Here is a 19,014-nt window from a genome sequence, read left to right as displayed (position 1 = left end):
CCAGAAGATGACCTGGACGTAAACAGTACCATGAGATGCATCAGAATCCTCTGAAAGAACAAAATCGAGGGGGAGAAGTTGCAATGACTGATTAAAGGTAAATACTGACACAATCTTGTTCTGATTTACCTCCACCTGCAGCCAGTTCTCTGGACCATGTTACAGAATGAGGAGGATTCACCAGCCCTGAGAGATCTTTTTCAGGTAAGAGAAACAAAGAACTTGCATTTTGACAATCCCTTTTCACAACCTCGGGATATTTCAAAGCCTTTTCCAGGAAATTGACGTCAGAAGTGTTGATGTTGTTGTAATGAGGACTTAGCTAGCAGGGAGGAGCCACACCCAGTCACCAAATAGCTCCCTCCACTCATCTGTTTTTCTGTTGTGGATTCAGAAATAATTATTGGCCAGGACTGGGGAGGACACTGCTGCTGCTCTTCAACCTAGTGTCATGAGATCTTTTATATTCATCTGATGGGGCCTTAGTTTAACATTTCACCTGAAAGACCAACCTGCAACAGTACGGTGCTCCCTCAGTATTTGCCCCTCCAACAATGTGGCCCTCTCTCAACGTTGACCCTCTGACAGTGCAGCACCCTCTCAGCACTGAACCTCTGACAGTGCAGCACTCCCTCAGCACTGGCCCTCTCTCAACACTGACCCTCTGACAGTGCGGCACCCCCTCAGCACTGGACCTCCGACAGTGCAGCATCCCCTCAGCACTGACTCTCTGACAGTGCAGCACTCCCTCAGCACTGACCCTCCGACAGTGCAGCACTACCTCAGCACTGACCCTCTGACAGTGCAGTATTCCCTCAGCACTGACCCTCTGACAGTGCAGCACTCCCTCAGCACTGACCCTCCAACAGTGCGGCACTCCCTCAGTTCAGCTTGAGTGTGAGATTAATTATTTTGAGTGAACTTTATTAAATTAAAGTCTGACCTGGAGGTGAGAATGTTTGCAGCAGAAATTAGAATTGCAGAATCAACTGTTAATCAGTTCTTCAATGAAATCATTCTGTTGGGAACCTGAAAATGCTGGAGAGACTCAACAGGTCTAGCAGCATCTTTGGAGAGAGAAATAGTTAATGTTTCTAATCCAGTGACCCTTCTTCATTCAACAAAGAATTATATCTGACTAGAAACGTGAGCTGTGTTTCCCTCTCTGCAGATGCTGCCAGACCTGCCGAGTTTGTCCAACATTTTCAGATCTCCAATAGTACTGTTTTGTTAAAGAACTCTTTAACAGATGATTCTGCAATTCTGAGTTTCACCAGCAATTTCAGGTTTTGTTTCAGAAACAGGAGTACAGTTGAAGGGAAGCATTGTTTTCTCTGAGGGGTGAGTGTCTGGGGACCGCAGTTCTGCAGAAAAGCAGTGGAGACTGGGCCATGGAAGAGCTCCTGGGCGGATATCTTCTTGACTAACCAGAGAGTCAGGGCTACAATATCAGACATTAAAGTGGAGTTCATGCTACAATCAGATCAGACTCAATAATATCAAATGACAGAGCATTCTCAAGGGGCTGAATGGTCTACTCCTAACTTCGAATGTTTGTTTGTACATACCTAAATGAGATCTCCTTGGTGTTCAAACGCTCAATTAAGTACAGAATATTGTGGGTGGCACGGTGGCACAGTGGTTAGCACTGCTGCCTCACAGCGCCAGAGACCCGGGTTCAATTCCCGCCTCAGTGTGGAGTTTGCACGTTCTCCCCGTGTCTGCGTGGGTTTCCTCCGGGTGCTCCGGTTTCCTCCCACAGTCCAAAAATGTGCGGGTCAGGTGAATTGGCCATGCTAAATTGCCCGTAGTGTTAGGTAAGGAGTAAATGTACGGGTATGGGTGGGTTGCGCTTCGGCGGGTCGGTGTGGACTTGTTGGGCCGAAGGGCCTGTTTCCACACTGTAAGTAATCTAATCTGCCTGTTTCATAAGACCCCACTAGCTGATTAAAATCACCTCCAGCAGCAACCTGTCAGATGGTCGCAAACCTCACCTTTAAGGAGCTGGGAAAAACTGCGTGGTTTAAAAATAAATCAGCAGCGAGAGTTTTTGCATGTTTCCTTGAACACTGTCACCTCACTCTTTCAGGGGAGTCTTGGTTATTGAAGGTAGGCTCTCCCACCCTGGTTGGAGGATGTCCCTTCAGGGTCACCACCTGAGAGAGCAGACAGGGCCTTGATTGAGCCCCTCAGCTGACAGTAGCATTGCAACTATGCAGCACTCCCTCAGTCACAGGTCCCTGTGTCAGCCTCGATTCTCAAACTCACTGGGTTGGCATTTACCGGTCTACATGACTGACTCGGATGATGAGGACGTGGTTTCCCCCAAGTCCCCCTGAGACAGGGAGCTGGGGACAGGCAGTCTGCGGGCACCATTCCAGTCCCTGCAGCGTCGAGTTCAGGACTGAAGACTGAAGGAAGAATGATGAAGCTATGACAATGATGCTGTCTCTGAGTATTTCCTCTCGTTGTTCCCAGGAATATCTGCTGATGCCCCAGGAGAATTTGCAGAAGATTCTGATGTCAGCCGAAAGTGAGAGCATCAAGAAACTGCTCTCTCACATGCACAGGGCCTGGCGCCAACTCCAGGTGGGCACAGCTTTGGACACTGGTGCACTGGTGCAATAGTACACTGGTACCCAGGCTGGCAACACGCTGATTTCACATAGCTCATTCGTATCTCAGCTGCCTCTGGTTTTGTCTCTCCCTCACTCTATAACCTCCTCCAGTCTCTGAATCACAGGCATGTTATAGTGCAGCCAGAGCCATTTGGCCCATAATGTCTGTGCTGGCTCTGAATGGGCAGCACGGTGGCACAGTGGTTAGCACTGCTGCCTCACAGCACCAGAGGGTTCAATTCCCGACTCAGGCGAGTGACTGTGTGGAGTTTGCACATTCTCCCCGTGTCTGCGTGGGTTTCCTCCGAGTGCTCCGGTTTCCTCCCACAGTCCAAAGATGTGTGGGTCAGGTGAATTGGCCATGGTAAATTGCCCGTAGTGTTAGGTAAGGGGTAAATGTAGGGGTATGGGTGGGTTGCGCTTCAGCGGGTCGGTGTGGACTTGTTGGGCCGAAGGGCCTGTTTCCACACTGTAAGTAATCTAATCTAATCTAAAGTTACCTGGTGCCAATCTCCTGCCCTTTTCCCATAGCCCTGCACCTTGTTTCTATTTAAATAACATCCAATGCCCTCTTGACTAGTCCCACCACAATCCCAGACAGCACTTTTCAAATCCAATTCACTTAACATGTGAAAACATGTATTTTCTCATATCACATTTGCTACACTTGGAAGTCATTTTAAATCTGTGCCTCTTGTATCTCGTCTGTTCACAAGTGGGAGCAGTTTCTTCCTATCCACTCTCGTTGTTATAGAGGCATAGAGTCATAGCACAGAAACAGACCCTTCAAACTAGCTTGTTCACGCCAACCAGATATCCTAAACTGATTTAGTCCCATTTGCCAGCACTTGGCCCATATCCCTCTAAACCTTTCCTGTTCATATACCCATCCAGATGCCTTTTAAATGTTGTAATTGTATCAGCCTCCACCACTCCCTCTGGCAGCTCATTCCACACACACAGCACCTTCTGCGTGAAACTGTTGTCCCTTAGGTCCCTTTTAAATCTTTCCCCTCTCATCTTAAACCTTTGCCCTTTGTGGGCGGCACGGTGGCACAGTGGTTAGCACTGCTGCCTCACAGCGCCAGAGACCTGGGTTCAATTCCTGCCTTAGGTGACTGACTGTGTGGAGTTTGCACATTCTCCACGTGTCTGCGTGGGTTTCCTTCGGGTGCTCCGGTTTCCTCCCACAGTCCAAAAATGTGCAGGTTAGGTGAATTGGCCATGCTAAATTGCCCGTAGTGTTAGGTGAAGGGGTAAATGTAGGGGACTGGGTCTAGGTGGGTGCGCATCAGTGTGGACTTGTTGGGCCAAAGGGCCTGTTTCCACACTGTAAGTAATCTAATCTAATCTAGATCGAGACTCTAAAGTCTCTTTGTTTAGCAGGACCTTAGGTCCCCCGGACCTTATCATAAAGTGTATAAGTCCCATTTATCTTAATTAAAATCTGCCACACCTCAGCCCTTGGTCCATCTGATCAAAGTCCTGTTACTGAGGTAACCTTCTTCACTGTCCACTACACCATTTATTTTGATGTCATATGCAAATTTACTAACCATACCTCCTACATTCACATCCAAATCATTTATATAAATGACAAAAAGCAATTGAAAACAAATTTCTTAGCTGCCTTTTCTTCAAAGATAATAGTCCCAACATTCCAATCTATCCTCGTTACTGATGTTTCTTGTTGCTGGGATTAATCTGAAAATCTCCTCTGCACTCTTTTCAATGTGTTCACATCTTTCCTATAGTGTGGCACCCAGAACTGTACCTAATACTCCAGCTGAGGGCTAACCAGTGTCCTATACAAGTTTGGCGCAACCTTCCAGCTCCATATCCCTATAAGAAAGCTGAGGACACTTGGAGTGGTATGGGCCAGGAGCAGGGAGGTGGGACTAGTTTAGTTTGGGATTAGGGTCGGCATGGACTGGTTGGACTGATGGGTCTGTTTCCGTGCTGGATGACTCTATGACACTGAATGCTTTGTTACTTTTGATGATTTATGTACATCCGCACCCAGGTTCCTCTGCACCTTTACAGTAATTCCCTTTGTTTTATGCTGTCTCTCTGTGTTGAAATGGATTGCCTCACACCTCTCTTCACCTGCCACCTGCCTGCTCAGCTGTGACGGTCCCAGCTGTGGACACAGTAAGGGTTTCCATTGCAGGTGGCGATGGGAATTTTTCTGAAGCTGAAGCTAATGTCCGCAGAAAGCAATGGGAGCTGTGCAACAGGACAGTTTTAAGGCAGAGCTAGACCAACTCATGGCTAATTCATGGAGTCAAAGGGTCCTGCAAGTAGACAGGGAACTTGAGGCCTTGAACTTATCAAATGGATAGGCTGGCATTGAGGGGCTGAATGGTCTGCTCTGAGATTGTATGTTCATATCACCGCTGGACCAATGCCAGCATTGGGACCTCAAGCTGATGCATCATTCCCTTGTATAGAAACTTTTATAATGCCCCCAAGATAGAATATTAGACTGAAGCAGTTTTTAACTGCATTGTATATTATCTTCTCTGGATGTGGCTGAAGAATGTTAAATCTTTCTGTCCTCCAGGTTTCTCAGAGCAATCGACCTGCCCTGGAAACGTTCACTGCTGCCTTCCTGCAGAAGTTTCCCCGAGTGACCCCTGACCTCTTTGTGGACCTGTCACAGTTCCTTCCTTTCATGAGTGTGTCGGATATTCATGGTTTCCCGGAGTCACTCCTTCTGAACGACAGCGTGTGAGTTCATTAGCAACAAGGATGAAAGCCCCACACTCTGCCTGCTTCCTGCACTTGATCAACACTTACTGTCCCTTTCTGCTGGGAATATCGGCTGCTCATTGGCTTGGGGTCACAGAGAGGCAGCTGTGGCTCGATGAGGGGCTCTCTCAGACTCACAGCATCAGTACAGGTCCCACTTAGAAATGAAACCCATAATTCAGCTCATCCACCCACTGTTAGTGCTTAGGGAGCACCACGTTGTCAGAGGGTCAGTGCTGAGTGAGCGTTGCACTATCGGACGGTCAGTGCTGAGGGAACGCCACATTGTCGGATAGTCAGTGCTGAGGGAATGCTGCACTGTCGGAGGGTCAGTGCTGAGGGAGTGCTGCACTAATCGGAGGGTCAGTGCTGAGGGAACGCCACATTGTCGGATAGTCAGTGTTGAGGGAATGCTGCACTAATTGGAGGGTCAGTGCTGAGTGTTACATTTGTCTGGGTGTTTAGGCCCCAGAGGGGGAAACAGACACGAGGTCTGAGAGCTATTTCTATCTAACATTTTAGTGTTACATTTGTCTGGGTGTTAATCCTACCTAAGACTACCTAACATGAGGGAGCGCCACACTGTCGGATAGTCAGTGTTGAAGGAGCGTTGCACTGTTGGATAGTCAGTGCTGAGGGAGTGCTGTGCTGTCGGAGGGTCAGTGCTGAGGGAGCGCTGTGCTGTCGGAGGGTCAGTGCTGATGGAGCGCTGCATTGTCAGAGAGTCAGTGCTGAGGGAATGCTGCACTGTCGGAGGGTCAGTGCTGGGGGAATGCCGCACTGTCAGAGGGTCAGTGCTGAGGGAGTGCTGCACTGTTGGAGGGTCAGTGCTGAGGGAATGCTGCACTGTCAGAGGGTCAGTGCTGAGGGAGCGTTGCACTGTTGGAGGGTCAGTGTTGGGGGAATGCCGCACTGTCGGAGGGTCAGTGCTGAGGGAGTGCCGCACTGTCAGAGGGTCAGTGCTGAGGGAGTGCCGCACTGTCAGAGGGTCAGTGCTGAGGGAGTGCCGCACTGTCAGAGGGTCAGTGTTGGGGGAATGTCGCACTGTCGGAGGGTCAGTGCTGAGGGAGTGCCACACCTTTGAAACGAATGGTCTTTGGGTGAAATGTAAACTGTGACCCGAGATGTTGTCTGTGTTGATGTCGATGATCCTGTGAACACTATTTCAAACTGACGGGGATGGGGGAAGAAGGTGTTCCTCCCAAATGAATCCATCGCAGTGTCACCAGCTCCTGATCCCCTCGCTGTTAGGAATACTTGCTGCTATGTTTCTTACTTTACAAACAGATAGTCCATGGCAGAAAAGCATTTCTGAAGCTGTTTGAATATCCTGGTGTTGAAAGGGGTGTTATGGAAATGAAAATTTGCCATTCTTGCTGGACATGGTGCCCTGAGCAATGAGCCAAGCCACAGTCTCTGTCAGGGGCTGGGGGTCTGCTGCAGTTCAGTCAGAGTCTGGGAGAGTGAGCAGGAAATGAACTCTCTGTCCCCACAGTGACCCCCACCTCTGTCCAGCTTTGGCTGTGACCTTCGCTGGGGGTTAGCAATGAGGAATTCCCGCCCAAACACAGGACAGGAGTGTCAGTCAGGCTTACATCTGAACAAAGAGCTGGAGAAAGCCATTCACTCCTCCAGGCCGGCTGCACCATTCATTAAGGTCATTGGATTGTATCCTCAAATCCACATTGGCTTCCTCTCAGCCCCCGATAACCTGGGAACAGTGGCAACCATCTTCAGGCTTGAGTCCCCTACCCTGGGGCTAGAGGGTCACATGGTTTGCTGAATAAGCTTACCAGGAATAAGACCATCAGCATTAGGGACAAGAGTAGGCCATTCGGCCCCTTGAGTAATGGGATCCTGGCTGATCTGACATTCCTAACATCCACTTTCCTGCCCTCTCCCTGTAACCCTTGATTTCCCTGACTGATCAAGAATCTCTCTATCTCAGCTTTAAATGCACACAAGGACTCTGCCCCCCCACAGCTCTCTCTGTGGTAAGGAGTCCTAAACACACAAAACCTTCTGAGAGACAAAATTCCTCCTCATCTCAGTCTTAACGTGCCATTCTTTTATTCTGAGACTGTACCTTCTGTTCCTAAACTCTCCCGTGCGGGAATCATCCTCTCAGCATTGACCCTGTCAAACCCCTTAAAAATCTTTCCCACCCCCTCACCCTCACCCTCCCTCCGACTGAGTTGGCAGCTGGGCACTAGAACCCCTCACCCAGGTGACCACACACCTCCAGGATGCTGGGCAGTGACCATACAATAAGCAAGACCTTGCTTAAGACATGGGCCCTTTCCCATTCGTCCTCCACCACCTTGGACCAATTATACCCTTTCTCCCAGTCACTAAAAGAGACAGTAAACTACCCCAATCACACCAGCTTGCAAACACTGGGCATCAGACGCTCCTGTGCTAAGCTCGATTGCAGTGTGTGTGTGCTCCGGACTGGTATCCTGCAGCTCCTGGAGTGGGAGATTGAGTAATTCGGGAGGCCAAGTGAGAACGCCTCCCTGAATCAGTTAGGATGGATCCCCTGGGAAGCTATCCCAATAAGAGGGAAATGGGATTGGGTGTGAAGTGGATCTTTGGGGTGGGAGGTGGGGAGGGGGGTTTATTGTGGTTGGCGCGTGGTGCCCCGCCACATGCTGACCGCTGCTTCATATCTCACAGGTTGGCGACTCTCAGGGAGCGCAGCTCGGATATGAGTGCCCGGCAGAAGAGGGCATTTGCCAGGAGGCTGCTCAACACCAACCGCTTTGGGGCAGTCAGCTCTTGGACCCCAGGTTTCCTGAACTCCCTGCAGCCTCTACTGCCCTTCTTACCCATCAGGCACTTCCAGCAACTGAGGCCCGAGCAGGTTAGCGCCACCAAGAGGCGGTGGTGGGAGCGGGGAGTGGGGGGATGCTGGTGAGAGGGTATCTATGGTGGGGCCGAAGGGGAGGCTCCCCTGTGTTTCACCCCGACTCTCTTCCTTCAGCTGTTGACTGACCCTCCTCCACTGGGCTTCCTGAGGGTTGGGGAGGACTCAGCCTCTTTGCACCAACCCCCTGCCCTTGCCCTTGCCCTTTCCTTCAGTGCATGGCAAGAATTATCAGGCTATTTGACCTTCAACCCCAAACTCCCACATACAGAAGTTGGGGGAAGGGGGGGTCACCCAGATGGGGTCTAAACATTGCCCCTGGTTCAAGCGGTTATTCTGTCAGCCGGAAACAGTCTCTGTGGATACTGGAGGCAGTTGTGATGCCTTCTATGGTCGATGAGCTGGTCAGCATAATCTCACTGAGATCACATTTTCGAACCGTCTGGCTGAAGTAGTTGACATCAGCATCTCCGGGAGGAGGAGGGGGAGAGAGCGTGAGTGAGGGTTTCAGTGTACAGGAATAACTCTCTGTATTTGTTTGCAGCTCCTGTCAATGCTCGATGGGTTTGGCAACAGCAGCTTGGACCCAGCTCACGGAAGGTACTCAATCCGCACTCTCCTGAACTCTAGTTGGAACCTGACCGTGGGCAACATCAGAAGGTAATAGTTACCAGGATTAAACTTTCCTGTAAACCCTCGTTGATAGTGCCCCCACACCCCTCCCTATCTCTATCACCTCCTCTGGCCCCTACACCCCTCTCCCTATCTCTGTCACCTCCTCTGGCCCCTACACCCCCTCCCTATCTCTGTCACTCCCTCCAGCCCCTACACTCCCTCCCTATCTCTGTCACCTCCTCCAGCCCCCACACCCCTCCCTATCTCTGTCACCTCCTCTAGCCCCTACACCCCCCTCCCTATCTCTGTCACCTCCTCTGGCCCCTACACCCTCTCCCTATCACTGTAACCCCCTCCAACCCCTACACCCCCTCCCTATCTCAGTCACCTCCTCTGGCCCTACACCCCCTCCCTATCTCTGTCACCTCCTCCAGCCCCAACATCCCCTTCCTATCTCTGTCACCTCCTCCAGCCCCTACACTCCCTCCCTAACTCTGTCACCTCCTCCAGCCCCTACACCCCCTCCCTATCTCAGTCACCGCCTCCAGCCCCTACACCCCCTCGCTATCTCTGCCACCTCCTCCAGCCCCTACACCCCCTCCCTATCTCTGTAACCCCCTCCAGCCCCTACACCCCCCTCCCTATCTCTGTCACTCCCTCCAGCCCCTACACCCCCTCCCTATCTCTGTCACTCCCTCCAGCCCCTACACCCCCCTCCCTATCTCTGTCACCTCCTCCAGCCCCTACACCCCCCTCCCTATCTCTGTCACTCCCTCCAGCCCCTACACCCCCTCCCTATCTCTGTCACTCCCTCCAGCCCCTACACCCCCTCCCTATCTCAGTCACCACCTCCAGCCCCTACACCCCCTCCCTCTGTCACTCCCTCCAGCCCCTACACCCCCCTCCCTATCTCTGTCACTCCCTCCAGCCCCTACATCCCTCCTGGTCCAGTGCCAATGCCGCATACACAGTGGGAGCTAGCCTTTGTGGTCAGGCTGAGCCATGGTCCCAGAGTCCTGCTGCTGGATGATGGAGGATCCTGTGTCCCAGTGGGAATTTACTCCCGGAGAAGAGAAATCCCAGCTGGAAAGCTCATCTTTTCCCAATCCTCACTTCCTTTCCAGACTTGGAAAGCTGATATGTTTCGCCAGTGAAGAGGATCTCCAGCTGCTGCTGGCTGCCCCGTCTCTCTCAGACCACATCACCTCGGCTCTTTTGGGATGTGTCTCTGACCGGACAATCGACACTGACGGACGGGTGAGTTCTCGAGATTCCGATTGATTAGCAGCTCCGAGACTGTTCCCAACTGGGATGGAAATCGCGACAGGTCAGTGAATTCAGTCAAGAAAGCTTGGTGTTTGTCACCTCTCCATCTGGTTTTGATGGAGGTTTGCAATTTTTCCTTGGTGTTACCACAGAGGCAGGAGGGAGCTGTCTGAAGATCATGCTTTGTCATTGCAATTGAGTCATGCTTCATGGACCAAACTGCCCCTGTTTGGGATTTTCACCAGATTCTGAGTCAGTATCTACAAAAGCCACTCTAAATAGACACGGTCCATTCCATAGCAGTGTAAATGGTTTGTCTTGAGCAGATGTATCGAGACTTGCTACAGCTCAGGGGTGCATGGGTTAGGAGGTATGTACTTGAGCAAAGAGTGTAAGAGCTAGCAGCAGGAGTAGGCCATTCAGCCCTTCCAGCCTGCCCCTCCCTTCAGTGCGATCTCATCTTGGCCTGACTTTCCTGCCTGTTCTCCATAACTAATTAAAAATCTGTTTATTTCCTTCTTAAATTTAAATTTAGATGCTACAAGAAAGGTAGAAAGGGAGGCAAGAGATGAAGGGGAGTGACGTTTTTGATTAGGAAAAGCATGACTGATGTACCTAGACAGGATGTTCCTGAGGGGTGGTCCAGTGAGGCTATGTGGGAGGAAATAAGACATAAGAAAGGGATATTACCTTAATGGGATTGTACTGTAGGCCCCCAATAGTCAGCAGGAAACTAAGGAGCAAATATGTAGAGAGTATTCAGACCATTGAGTATAAGAGTGGGAATGTCATGTTGCGATTATACAGGATGTCGGTGAGGCTACTTTTGAAGTACTGTATACAGTTCCTGCTAGAGAAAGGGATATTATTAAATTGAAGAAGGTGCTGACAGTTTACAAGTATGTTGCTGAGACTGGAGGGTTTGAGTTATAGGGAGAGACCATTGGGCTGGGACTTGTCTCCCTGGAGCATAAAAGGTTCAGGGGTGACTTTGTAGAGGTGTATGAAATCACGAGGGGCATAGGTAATAGCAAAGGTCTCTTCCTCAGGGTAGGGGAGTTCAGAACTAGAGGGCATAGTTTTAAGGTGAGAGGAGAAGATTGAAAAGGGACCTTATGGACAACTTTTTTACACAGATCGTGGTTCATATGTGGAAGGAACTGCCAGAGGAAGTGGTAAACGCAGGTACAGTTACAACATTTAAAAGACATTTGGACAGGTATATGGATATGAAAGGTTTAGAGGGATATGAGCCAAATGCAGACAAATCGAACTAGTTTGGTATGGGAAAGTTGGTTGGCATGGACGAGTCAGATTGAAGGGCCTGTTTTGTGCTGCGTGACCATGACACTCTGACTCAATGACTTTGCACCCACCGCACTCTGGGATAGAGTAGCCTTTCATTTGTCTTTTCTGCCAGATATAACTGATAGAGTAAAAACGAGACAGTATTCCTCCAGGACCGAGGGTGCTGCATGGACAGCACAAACTACACACACGTACACAGCAGAAAGTACATCAGAAATGCAAAATATGCAAGTTACTGCGCGATCGAAGGATGATAAATAATAAACATTTCCTGGGCAGCAATTCGAAGTTGTGCAAAGTTGTGGAAGACAGTCTGATCACACTGTGTTAAGGAGCCTGATGACCCCAGGGAAGAAACTGGTGCACGGTCTGGCCATGAGAGACCGAATGCTCTGGTATCTTCTGCCAGATGGCAGGTGGGAGAAGGGTTTGATTGAGGGGTGTGTGGGGTCTTCCACAATGCTCTTAGCCTTTTGGATGCAGCGTGTGGTGTAAATGTTGATAAATGTGAGAGGCATTCCAGAGATTCATGACCCTTTGAGAGGGGTAATTTCTCATCATCTCTGTTTTAAATCTTAATCTAAAATGAAGACCTCCTTCTAGATTGGCTCATGAGGAAACAGTCTCTTTATGTTTACTTTATCAATCCCCTTTAGAACGTAATATCCCACAATTAAATCTCTTCTTCTTCTAAAGCCCAGAGAGTATGGGCCTAAACTGCTCAATCTCTCTTCATAAAACAAGCTCTGGGTTCAATCTACTGACTCCTCTGTGAACAGTCTCCAGTGTAACTACATTCCTCCTCAAGTAAGGGGACCAAAATTGTATACAATACCCAGGTGGGGTCACACTACTGCCAGGTACAGCTGCAGCAATAGCTCTCTACTTTCATACCCTATTCCTTAAGCAATAAATGCTAAAATTCCATTGACCTTCCTTATTCCCTTCTGCACCTGCATACTGCTATTCTGCACCTGCATACTGCTATTCTGCACCTGCATACTGCTATTCTGCAATTCATGCACAAGGACACCCAGATCCCTCTGCATCAAAGCACTCTGAAGTTTCTCTCCATTTAAATAATAAGTTGCCTTTCTTTTCCTCTGATCAAATTGGATAACCTCTCACTCATCCACGTTCTTGAATTATTTCATTCTGCAAATAAATGGACGATTGAGTTAAAAATTGTTGCTGGTTTCATCCTCGCTCTACATGCTTTTGAGAATCAAACTATCGTCACTGGGATCTTTCTTCTCATTCCCCCTCACTCCAAACGCAAACTCAGTGGAAGCTGTCCCCTTTGGGAGGAATAGTCTGGAAAAAGTGCAGTGTAACCTCACATTTAGAGCTGGATCATCTTGGAGCGATGTCAGGAAGCCAATGAAGGGGACTGGAAATCTAGAGCTCTCTCTCTTTCTCACTGAGTCATGCGTTGAGGTTAGGATCAATTAAAAGTTTCAAAATGGAGGTAGTTTTCTTTAGTTGAATTGAATTGAATTTATTGTCATGTGTACCGAGGCAGAGTGAAAAGCTTTGTCTTGCGAGCAATACAGGCCGATCACAGCGTTAAGCAGTGTAGATAGTAAATAATAGGGAAACAGCAGCAAAAACAAAAACACAGGTACAGGCGAATGTTAAGAGTTTGTGAGTCCATTCAATATTCTAAGCTAGTTTTGAGGATCGGAGGAGTTTCAAACCTGTGAGTTTAGATAAAACAGAGTTATAAGTATTTTTTAAAAGCATGCAATTAAGTTTAAAGAGTGTAGAATGGTTGTAGGAAATAAGAAGTTGACCATACCCAGCACCATGCCATGTAATAGGGTTGAGGTACAGATTAACTGTGGATCTGTGACCTTAATGAATGAAGAATGTGTTCAGAGCGATCTAAGTGGCCTCCTTCTCAGGAGCTTCTGCTATTATGGGCGGCACGGTGGCACAGTGGTTAGCACTGCTGCCTCACAGCGCCAGAGACCTGGGTTCAATTCCCGACTCAGGCGACTGACTGTGTGGAGTTTGCACGTTCTCCCCGTGTCTGCGTGGGTTTCCTCTGGGTGCTCCGGTTTCCGCCCACAGTCCAAAGACGTTCGGGTCAGGTGAATTGGCCATGCTAAATTGCCCGTAGTGTTAGGTAAGGGGTAAATGTAGGGGTCTGGGTGGGTTGCGCTTCGGCAGGTCGGTGTGGACTTGTTGGGCCGAAGGGCCTGTTTCCACACTGTAAGTAATCTAATCTAAACACCCTAGCAGAGGGGAGGTCCCCATCCCTGCAACCTCCCCATGTCCCAAACTACTTCCATTGTGCAAACTCTCGGGAATAGTCAACAAGAGAATTCGAATGCAGATCTCAGAGGGTCAAATGTGTTAAAAGCCTTTGTACACCCTCAATGGAGATATATGAATAAAGACATTTAAAAGCAGGTAGCTGTGTGGTGCTATCTGCAATGAAGGTAGAAATCACACAATACCAGGTTATAATCTGAGAGGTTTATTTGGAAGCACTAGCTTTCGGAGCACTGCTCACAGATACATGATTAAGCTGCAGCGCTCTGAAAGCTACTGTTTCCAAATAAGCCTGTTGGACTATAACCTGGTGTTGTATGATTTTTAGCTTTGCCCACCCCAGTCCAATACCGGCCCCTCCACATCATGTGCTGAAGGGAGGCAGTGAGGCATCGCAATCTGCATGCAGGAGCATTGATGGACTGAATAGCCTTTCTTTCTCGATTTGTCCATATTTTGTGATCAGGTTGCCCTGCTTTTAGCAACTCACCTGTGGAGACAGAACGTGAGCACTGTGAGCCAGTGGGATTTCCAGCAGCTCGGCAGCCTCCTGCCAGTGCTCAGGGTCAGCTTCCTGAGAACACTGCCAGCTCATCAAAGGTCAATCATCATCTCCAGCATTGGGTCCGTGCCATTCTCCAGAGCCCAGGTAGGTTCCTGTACCATGGAGCTAGGAGCAGAGGGTGTAGCAGAGGGAAATGGCAGCACATGGCAACGGAAGGGAGGAAGGAATACGACCAATCATTAGTCACTACCAGGAGAGATGGGAATGTATCTGTGCACAGCAAGATCCCACAGTATGTTGCGGAATAACATGGGTCAGAATGTTGCCCTGGTTCAAGACAGTGCCATCGATTCTATTCCACCCCCGAAGAGATGAGCCAGAGCCCTGCTACAGAGTCACCCAGCTCAGGGCCATCATGTTGTCATTGTATCATCCTGAAAGACAGCACAGGAGTGTCACTCTGCACCATCATGGATCTGCATTGGAACCTGAGCCCATGTTCTTCCACACTGAGGGGAGGGTTTCACTTTATACAGAGATCACTCCCTATCAAACAATTACTCAGGTTCCTTATCAAGAGAGGCTGCAGTTCCTTCTCCTGAATGATATGATTGTTTGCTCTGTGTGTGTGTGTGTGCATGTGTGGTATGGGAGAGTTTGTGCTGTGTGTCTTTGGTGTGGGAGTGTGTAGAGGGGTGGGAGAGTATGTGGGATGGGAGTGTGTATGTGTTTGTGTGTGGGGGGGGATGGGTGAGAGCTTATGTGAGGTGGCAGTGTATGTGGGGGGGTGGGAGAGTATGTGGGGTGGGAATGTGTGTGGTGTGGGGTAGGTGGGTGGGTGCATGTGTGAGAGTGGGTGGGTATGTGTGTTTTGATGTTGGGTTGAGAGTGTGTGTGTAGGGGAGTGGATGGGTGTATGTAATATTGTCTATGGCAGTGGGGTGTGGGAGTGGGGGTGAGTGTGTGGGGGTGAGTGTGTGTGTGTGTGTGTGTGTGTGTAGGGGGGCATGAGATATTGTGTAGGTCAGTGTGTGCCCAGATGTAGAGCTACTCTAGTGGTGAAAGGGGGTTACAGCAATTATAATCCGGCCTTTACAGGACCAAGGGTCTACAGTGAGAGTACAATTATCTCCAGTAACAGTCAGTTCCTTTGGAGGGGAGAGAGGAGAGCAGAGGAAAATGTGACATGATTAACAGCTAAATGCTAACTGAAAAATGAGAAGTATAATGGACTGTTAGTAACACAGATATTAATGTTTTTTGTTAACCCTTTAAAGGTTCATCAACTTGTGGCTGAGATTATCCAGAATATTAATGTAAGTATCTGTTTCAATTTTCCATCAAATTCCATCACTCTCAGGACAGGGACAGCACAGAGTTAGATACAGAGTAAAGTTCTCTCCCTATCAAACACTCCCAGGGTTATGAAATTATGGTTGTTCAGTTTGTCTGATTAATAAATTGGTTATGTGTTGATTTTGTTATTTCTGGTTAAGTAGGCAAACTAACAACAGTTGTGGAAAAGGAATTCTCAGAGGTTCTGTACATTAGACCTGTGCGTCCAGGTGTTCTGTCAGTGCCAACACAGAATGCAAGTTGTAAATACATAGTTTACATAGAATTCCCATAATAAAAATAGAAAGAATATGAAGAGATCCTCACAAAATATGACCAATGTGCAATGGCGGATAATGTATCTTTGCTTTACACTTATAACATATGTGTCATTATTTAATAAGAACTGCTCCTTGTATATTTCTAGGTGACTGTGGATATAATTTGCCAGTTTGCTCATTTTCTGCCGGGCTTCAGTTCCTCGGTGCTGAGGAATATTTCAGCCTCGGTTGTAGCCAGTGCGTGTCCGTGTTTCACCCCATTCCTGTCCCAGCTGACTGCCACTCAGAAAGCTGTCATACTGGAAGCTGTGCGGGTAGGTGCCAGCTCTTTGTCTGACTCTGTTTCATTCACCTATCCCCACCTCACCACCCTGCCCCTGCCACTGCCTTTATCTACACCTCCCCCTACACCCACCCCCTAGTCCTGAAGAAGGGTTACACTCGAAACATCGACTTCTCCACCTCCTGATGCTGCCTGGCATGCTGTGTTCTTCCAGCCTCCTGCTTGTCTACGTTGGATTCCAGCATCTGCAGTTTCTTTGTCTCTGGTCGAGGTGAGGGAACAGGATGGTAATGAATGGGGCTGGATCTCTTTACATTTTTTTCTTTATTTGTCCACGAGATGAGGGCGTCCCTGACTAGGCCAGTATTTATTGCCCGTCTCCAATTGCCCAGAGGACAGTTAAGAGTCAACCACTTTGCTGTGGGTTTGGAGTCACATGTAGGCCAGACCAGGTAAGGATGACAGATTTCCTTTCCTAAAGGATGTTAATGATCCAGATGGGGTTTCCCAACAATGGCTAATTGGTTGCTATTTATTTCAGATTTTTATTGAATTCAAATTTCACCCTTTGTCACGATGGGATTTGAACCCTTGCCCCCAGAACATTAGACGGCATTCTCGGTTATTAGCCTGGTGACATTACCTCTCTGCCACTGCCTCTGGTAAAGAATTGACATGAATGAGGAGCAGAAACTCACATACAATCTCGGAACCCCGACACTGATTTATGTCTGTTGAAGGGCTTGTGCTCGAAACGTCGAGTCTCCTGCTCCTTGGATGCTGCCTGACCAGCTGTGCTTTTCCAGCGCCAGACCTTTTGACTCTGATTTATTTTTATTCACTCATGGGGATGTGGGCATCACTGGGCCAGCACTTAATTCCCATCCCATAACTGCCCTGGAGAAAGTGGTGGTGAACTGCTGCCTTGTACAGTTCCGGTCCGTGTGGTGTAAGAGCACCCTCGGTCCTGAGCAATTTAATGACACCAAGCTCCTTGCTCAGCCATTTCAGAGTCCACCACATTACTGTGGATCTGGAGTCACATAGAGGCTTGACATAGTAAGGACAGCAGATTTACTTCCTTTCAGGACACTAGTGAACTGGGTGAGTGTTTCCAATAATCAAGTAGTTTCATAATCATTGTTAATGAGACTAGCACGTATTTCAGATGTAATAGTCATTTGGATTTAAGAATTGCCATGGTGGGATTTGAACTGGTGTATCTCGGGCATTAGTCCTGACAGTACTACAACATCATTAGGTTGCACTCTATTTGGATTGTTGAATTTGAAGGATTATGATGTGTTATATATTGCTCTGTCCCCATCTCCCTCGGTACCCATCTACCCATGTCTTTCTATTTGTGTCTCTTGCTGTATCAAGAGATTTTAAAGAATAATCTTCATCCTCCAATGTAATTTTATTTAAGTCACAGTAAGTGCTTTACTTTATTGGCCTTTTTTCCAAAGTGAAGCCCCAAGCTTCAGATCAGATTGAAATAGACCGAACGACTATCTAACTCTAAATTAATGTTATCAAGAATTTTTATTCTACTTTTAGGATCTTTACCCAAACGTCCCCATGTTACTTGAAAATGACACAGGAGCTCCAAAAATTCCCTCTTTTGAATTAACCCTTGTTTTGTTTTGTTTCATTTATACTTTGTCAGTTATTGAACCAAATGTCTTACACTTTTAATAATAAATATATATTTCTGTTATGTTCAGTCTCCCAGCAGTCAGAACACATTTCAAAATTAACAGGAGCAAACATTAATTGAACAAAGTTTCACGTCATATGAGCACACACTGGTGAGGGAACACTGTCCACTAATATAGGGCTTTCAGTTCCCCTGTGTCTGTTGGAATAGCTCTGACTCCATTGTGGGCACATGTTCTCACTCTCTCTCTTCACCTTCCTAGCATGAAAAACCGTAGCTTAGCAGATGGTAAGAGACCATGAGAACTGCAGGGAAAGACGTGAGGGGAAAGGGAAGGAGGAGTAAATGCTGAAGGTACATGGTTCTGGAGTCCTCACACTGTAGGTTTGCTGACTGTATTAACAGCAGCAGTAAACCTACTTGCTTCTTTAATAAAAATGTTGTTTTTTTTCCAGACTGTGAACAGGGATGCTGGGAGCAAGCTGGCCCAGTTTGGCTGTCTGGTTCCATTTGTCCCATTGAAAGACCTGGTGGTTGATTCTGAATCTTTCCTGAGAAACCTCAGCCTCTTTAAGAACTGGGCATGGTCACCACAGCAGGTCAGTCCGAGTGGGAGCTCCAGAACACCATTCTCCTCCTCTTACAGAATGCCAGAGATCTCTTGATAAACCCAGCTCTCTTTGTCCATTGGTTTATTTCATTCAATGATGTGGGTCAGCAGAAGACTAATGGTATTTGTGATAACCCCGACAATGTTCATGGGGCATCATGGATTAATCTCCCTGTGGAGCTGGTCAAGTTGGAGTTCCCATGGTAACAGGCAATAGTCTGCCTGGCTGCAACACCTGAGCTCTTGTGGTGCAGTGGTAGTGTCCCTACCTCTGAACTGAGAGACCCACATTCAAGTCCCACCTGTTCCAGAGGTGTGTAATAAAATGTCTGAACAGGCTGATTAGAAAAATAGGTGAAAATAAAAAAAGAATAAAGCCAACCCAGGGATAGTCTGCAGAACTGTCTGCCTGAGGCTGGGGCTAGGTTACATATGCCTTGAGTATGGCCCTATTTTGGTGTTTAACAATAAACATATTGTTTTTCCAGTTGGATTTCCTGTATTATTACAGCATGTCTATCTTTTAAGGATGTCAGGTCATACAGTGGATAGCATCCCTGCTTCTAAGCCAGAAGCTCTGGGTTCAGGTTCCAATCCAGCACTTCACGGCTAAGTTCATACCAGTCAGGCAAGTTGAGG

At 48.1% G+C, this 19,014-nt stretch overlaps 1 protein-coding gene across 1 annotated transcript in view; it reads left to right on the top strand.

Moving 5' to 3' along the window:
- LOC132834723 (stereocilin-like) overlaps positions 1-19,014 on the top strand; it is a 51,288-nt gene that overhangs the window by 9,338 nt on the left and 22,936 nt on the right. Inside the window, exons 5-14 of the mRNA XM_060853686.1 lie at positions 142-204; positions 2,479-2,589; positions 5,182-5,348; positions 8,046-8,232; positions 8,780-8,895; positions 9,975-10,107; positions 14,168-14,350; positions 15,484-15,522; positions 15,969-16,136; positions 18,221-18,364. Coding sequence (XP_060709669.1) covers positions 142-204; positions 2,479-2,589; positions 5,182-5,348; positions 8,046-8,232; positions 8,780-8,895; positions 9,975-10,107; positions 14,168-14,350; positions 15,484-15,522; positions 15,969-16,136; positions 18,221-18,364 — 1,311 coding nt within the window. The remainder of the gene's footprint in view (positions 1-141; positions 205-2,478; positions 2,590-5,181; positions 5,349-8,045; positions 8,233-8,779; positions 8,896-9,974; positions 10,108-14,167; positions 14,351-15,483; positions 15,523-15,968; positions 16,137-18,220; positions 18,365-19,014) is intronic.

The sequence above is a fragment of the Hemiscyllium ocellatum genome, chromosome 42 (assembly GCF_020745735.1).
Source record: "Hemiscyllium ocellatum isolate sHemOce1 chromosome 42, sHemOce1.pat.X.cur, whole genome shotgun sequence".
In the NCBI taxonomy this organism is placed as follows: Eukaryota; Metazoa; Chordata; class Chondrichthyes; order Orectolobiformes; family Hemiscylliidae; genus Hemiscyllium; species Hemiscyllium ocellatum.
The sequence above is the reverse complement of the archived record's forward strand: the minus strand, read 5'-3'. Positions and strand labels throughout refer to the sequence as shown.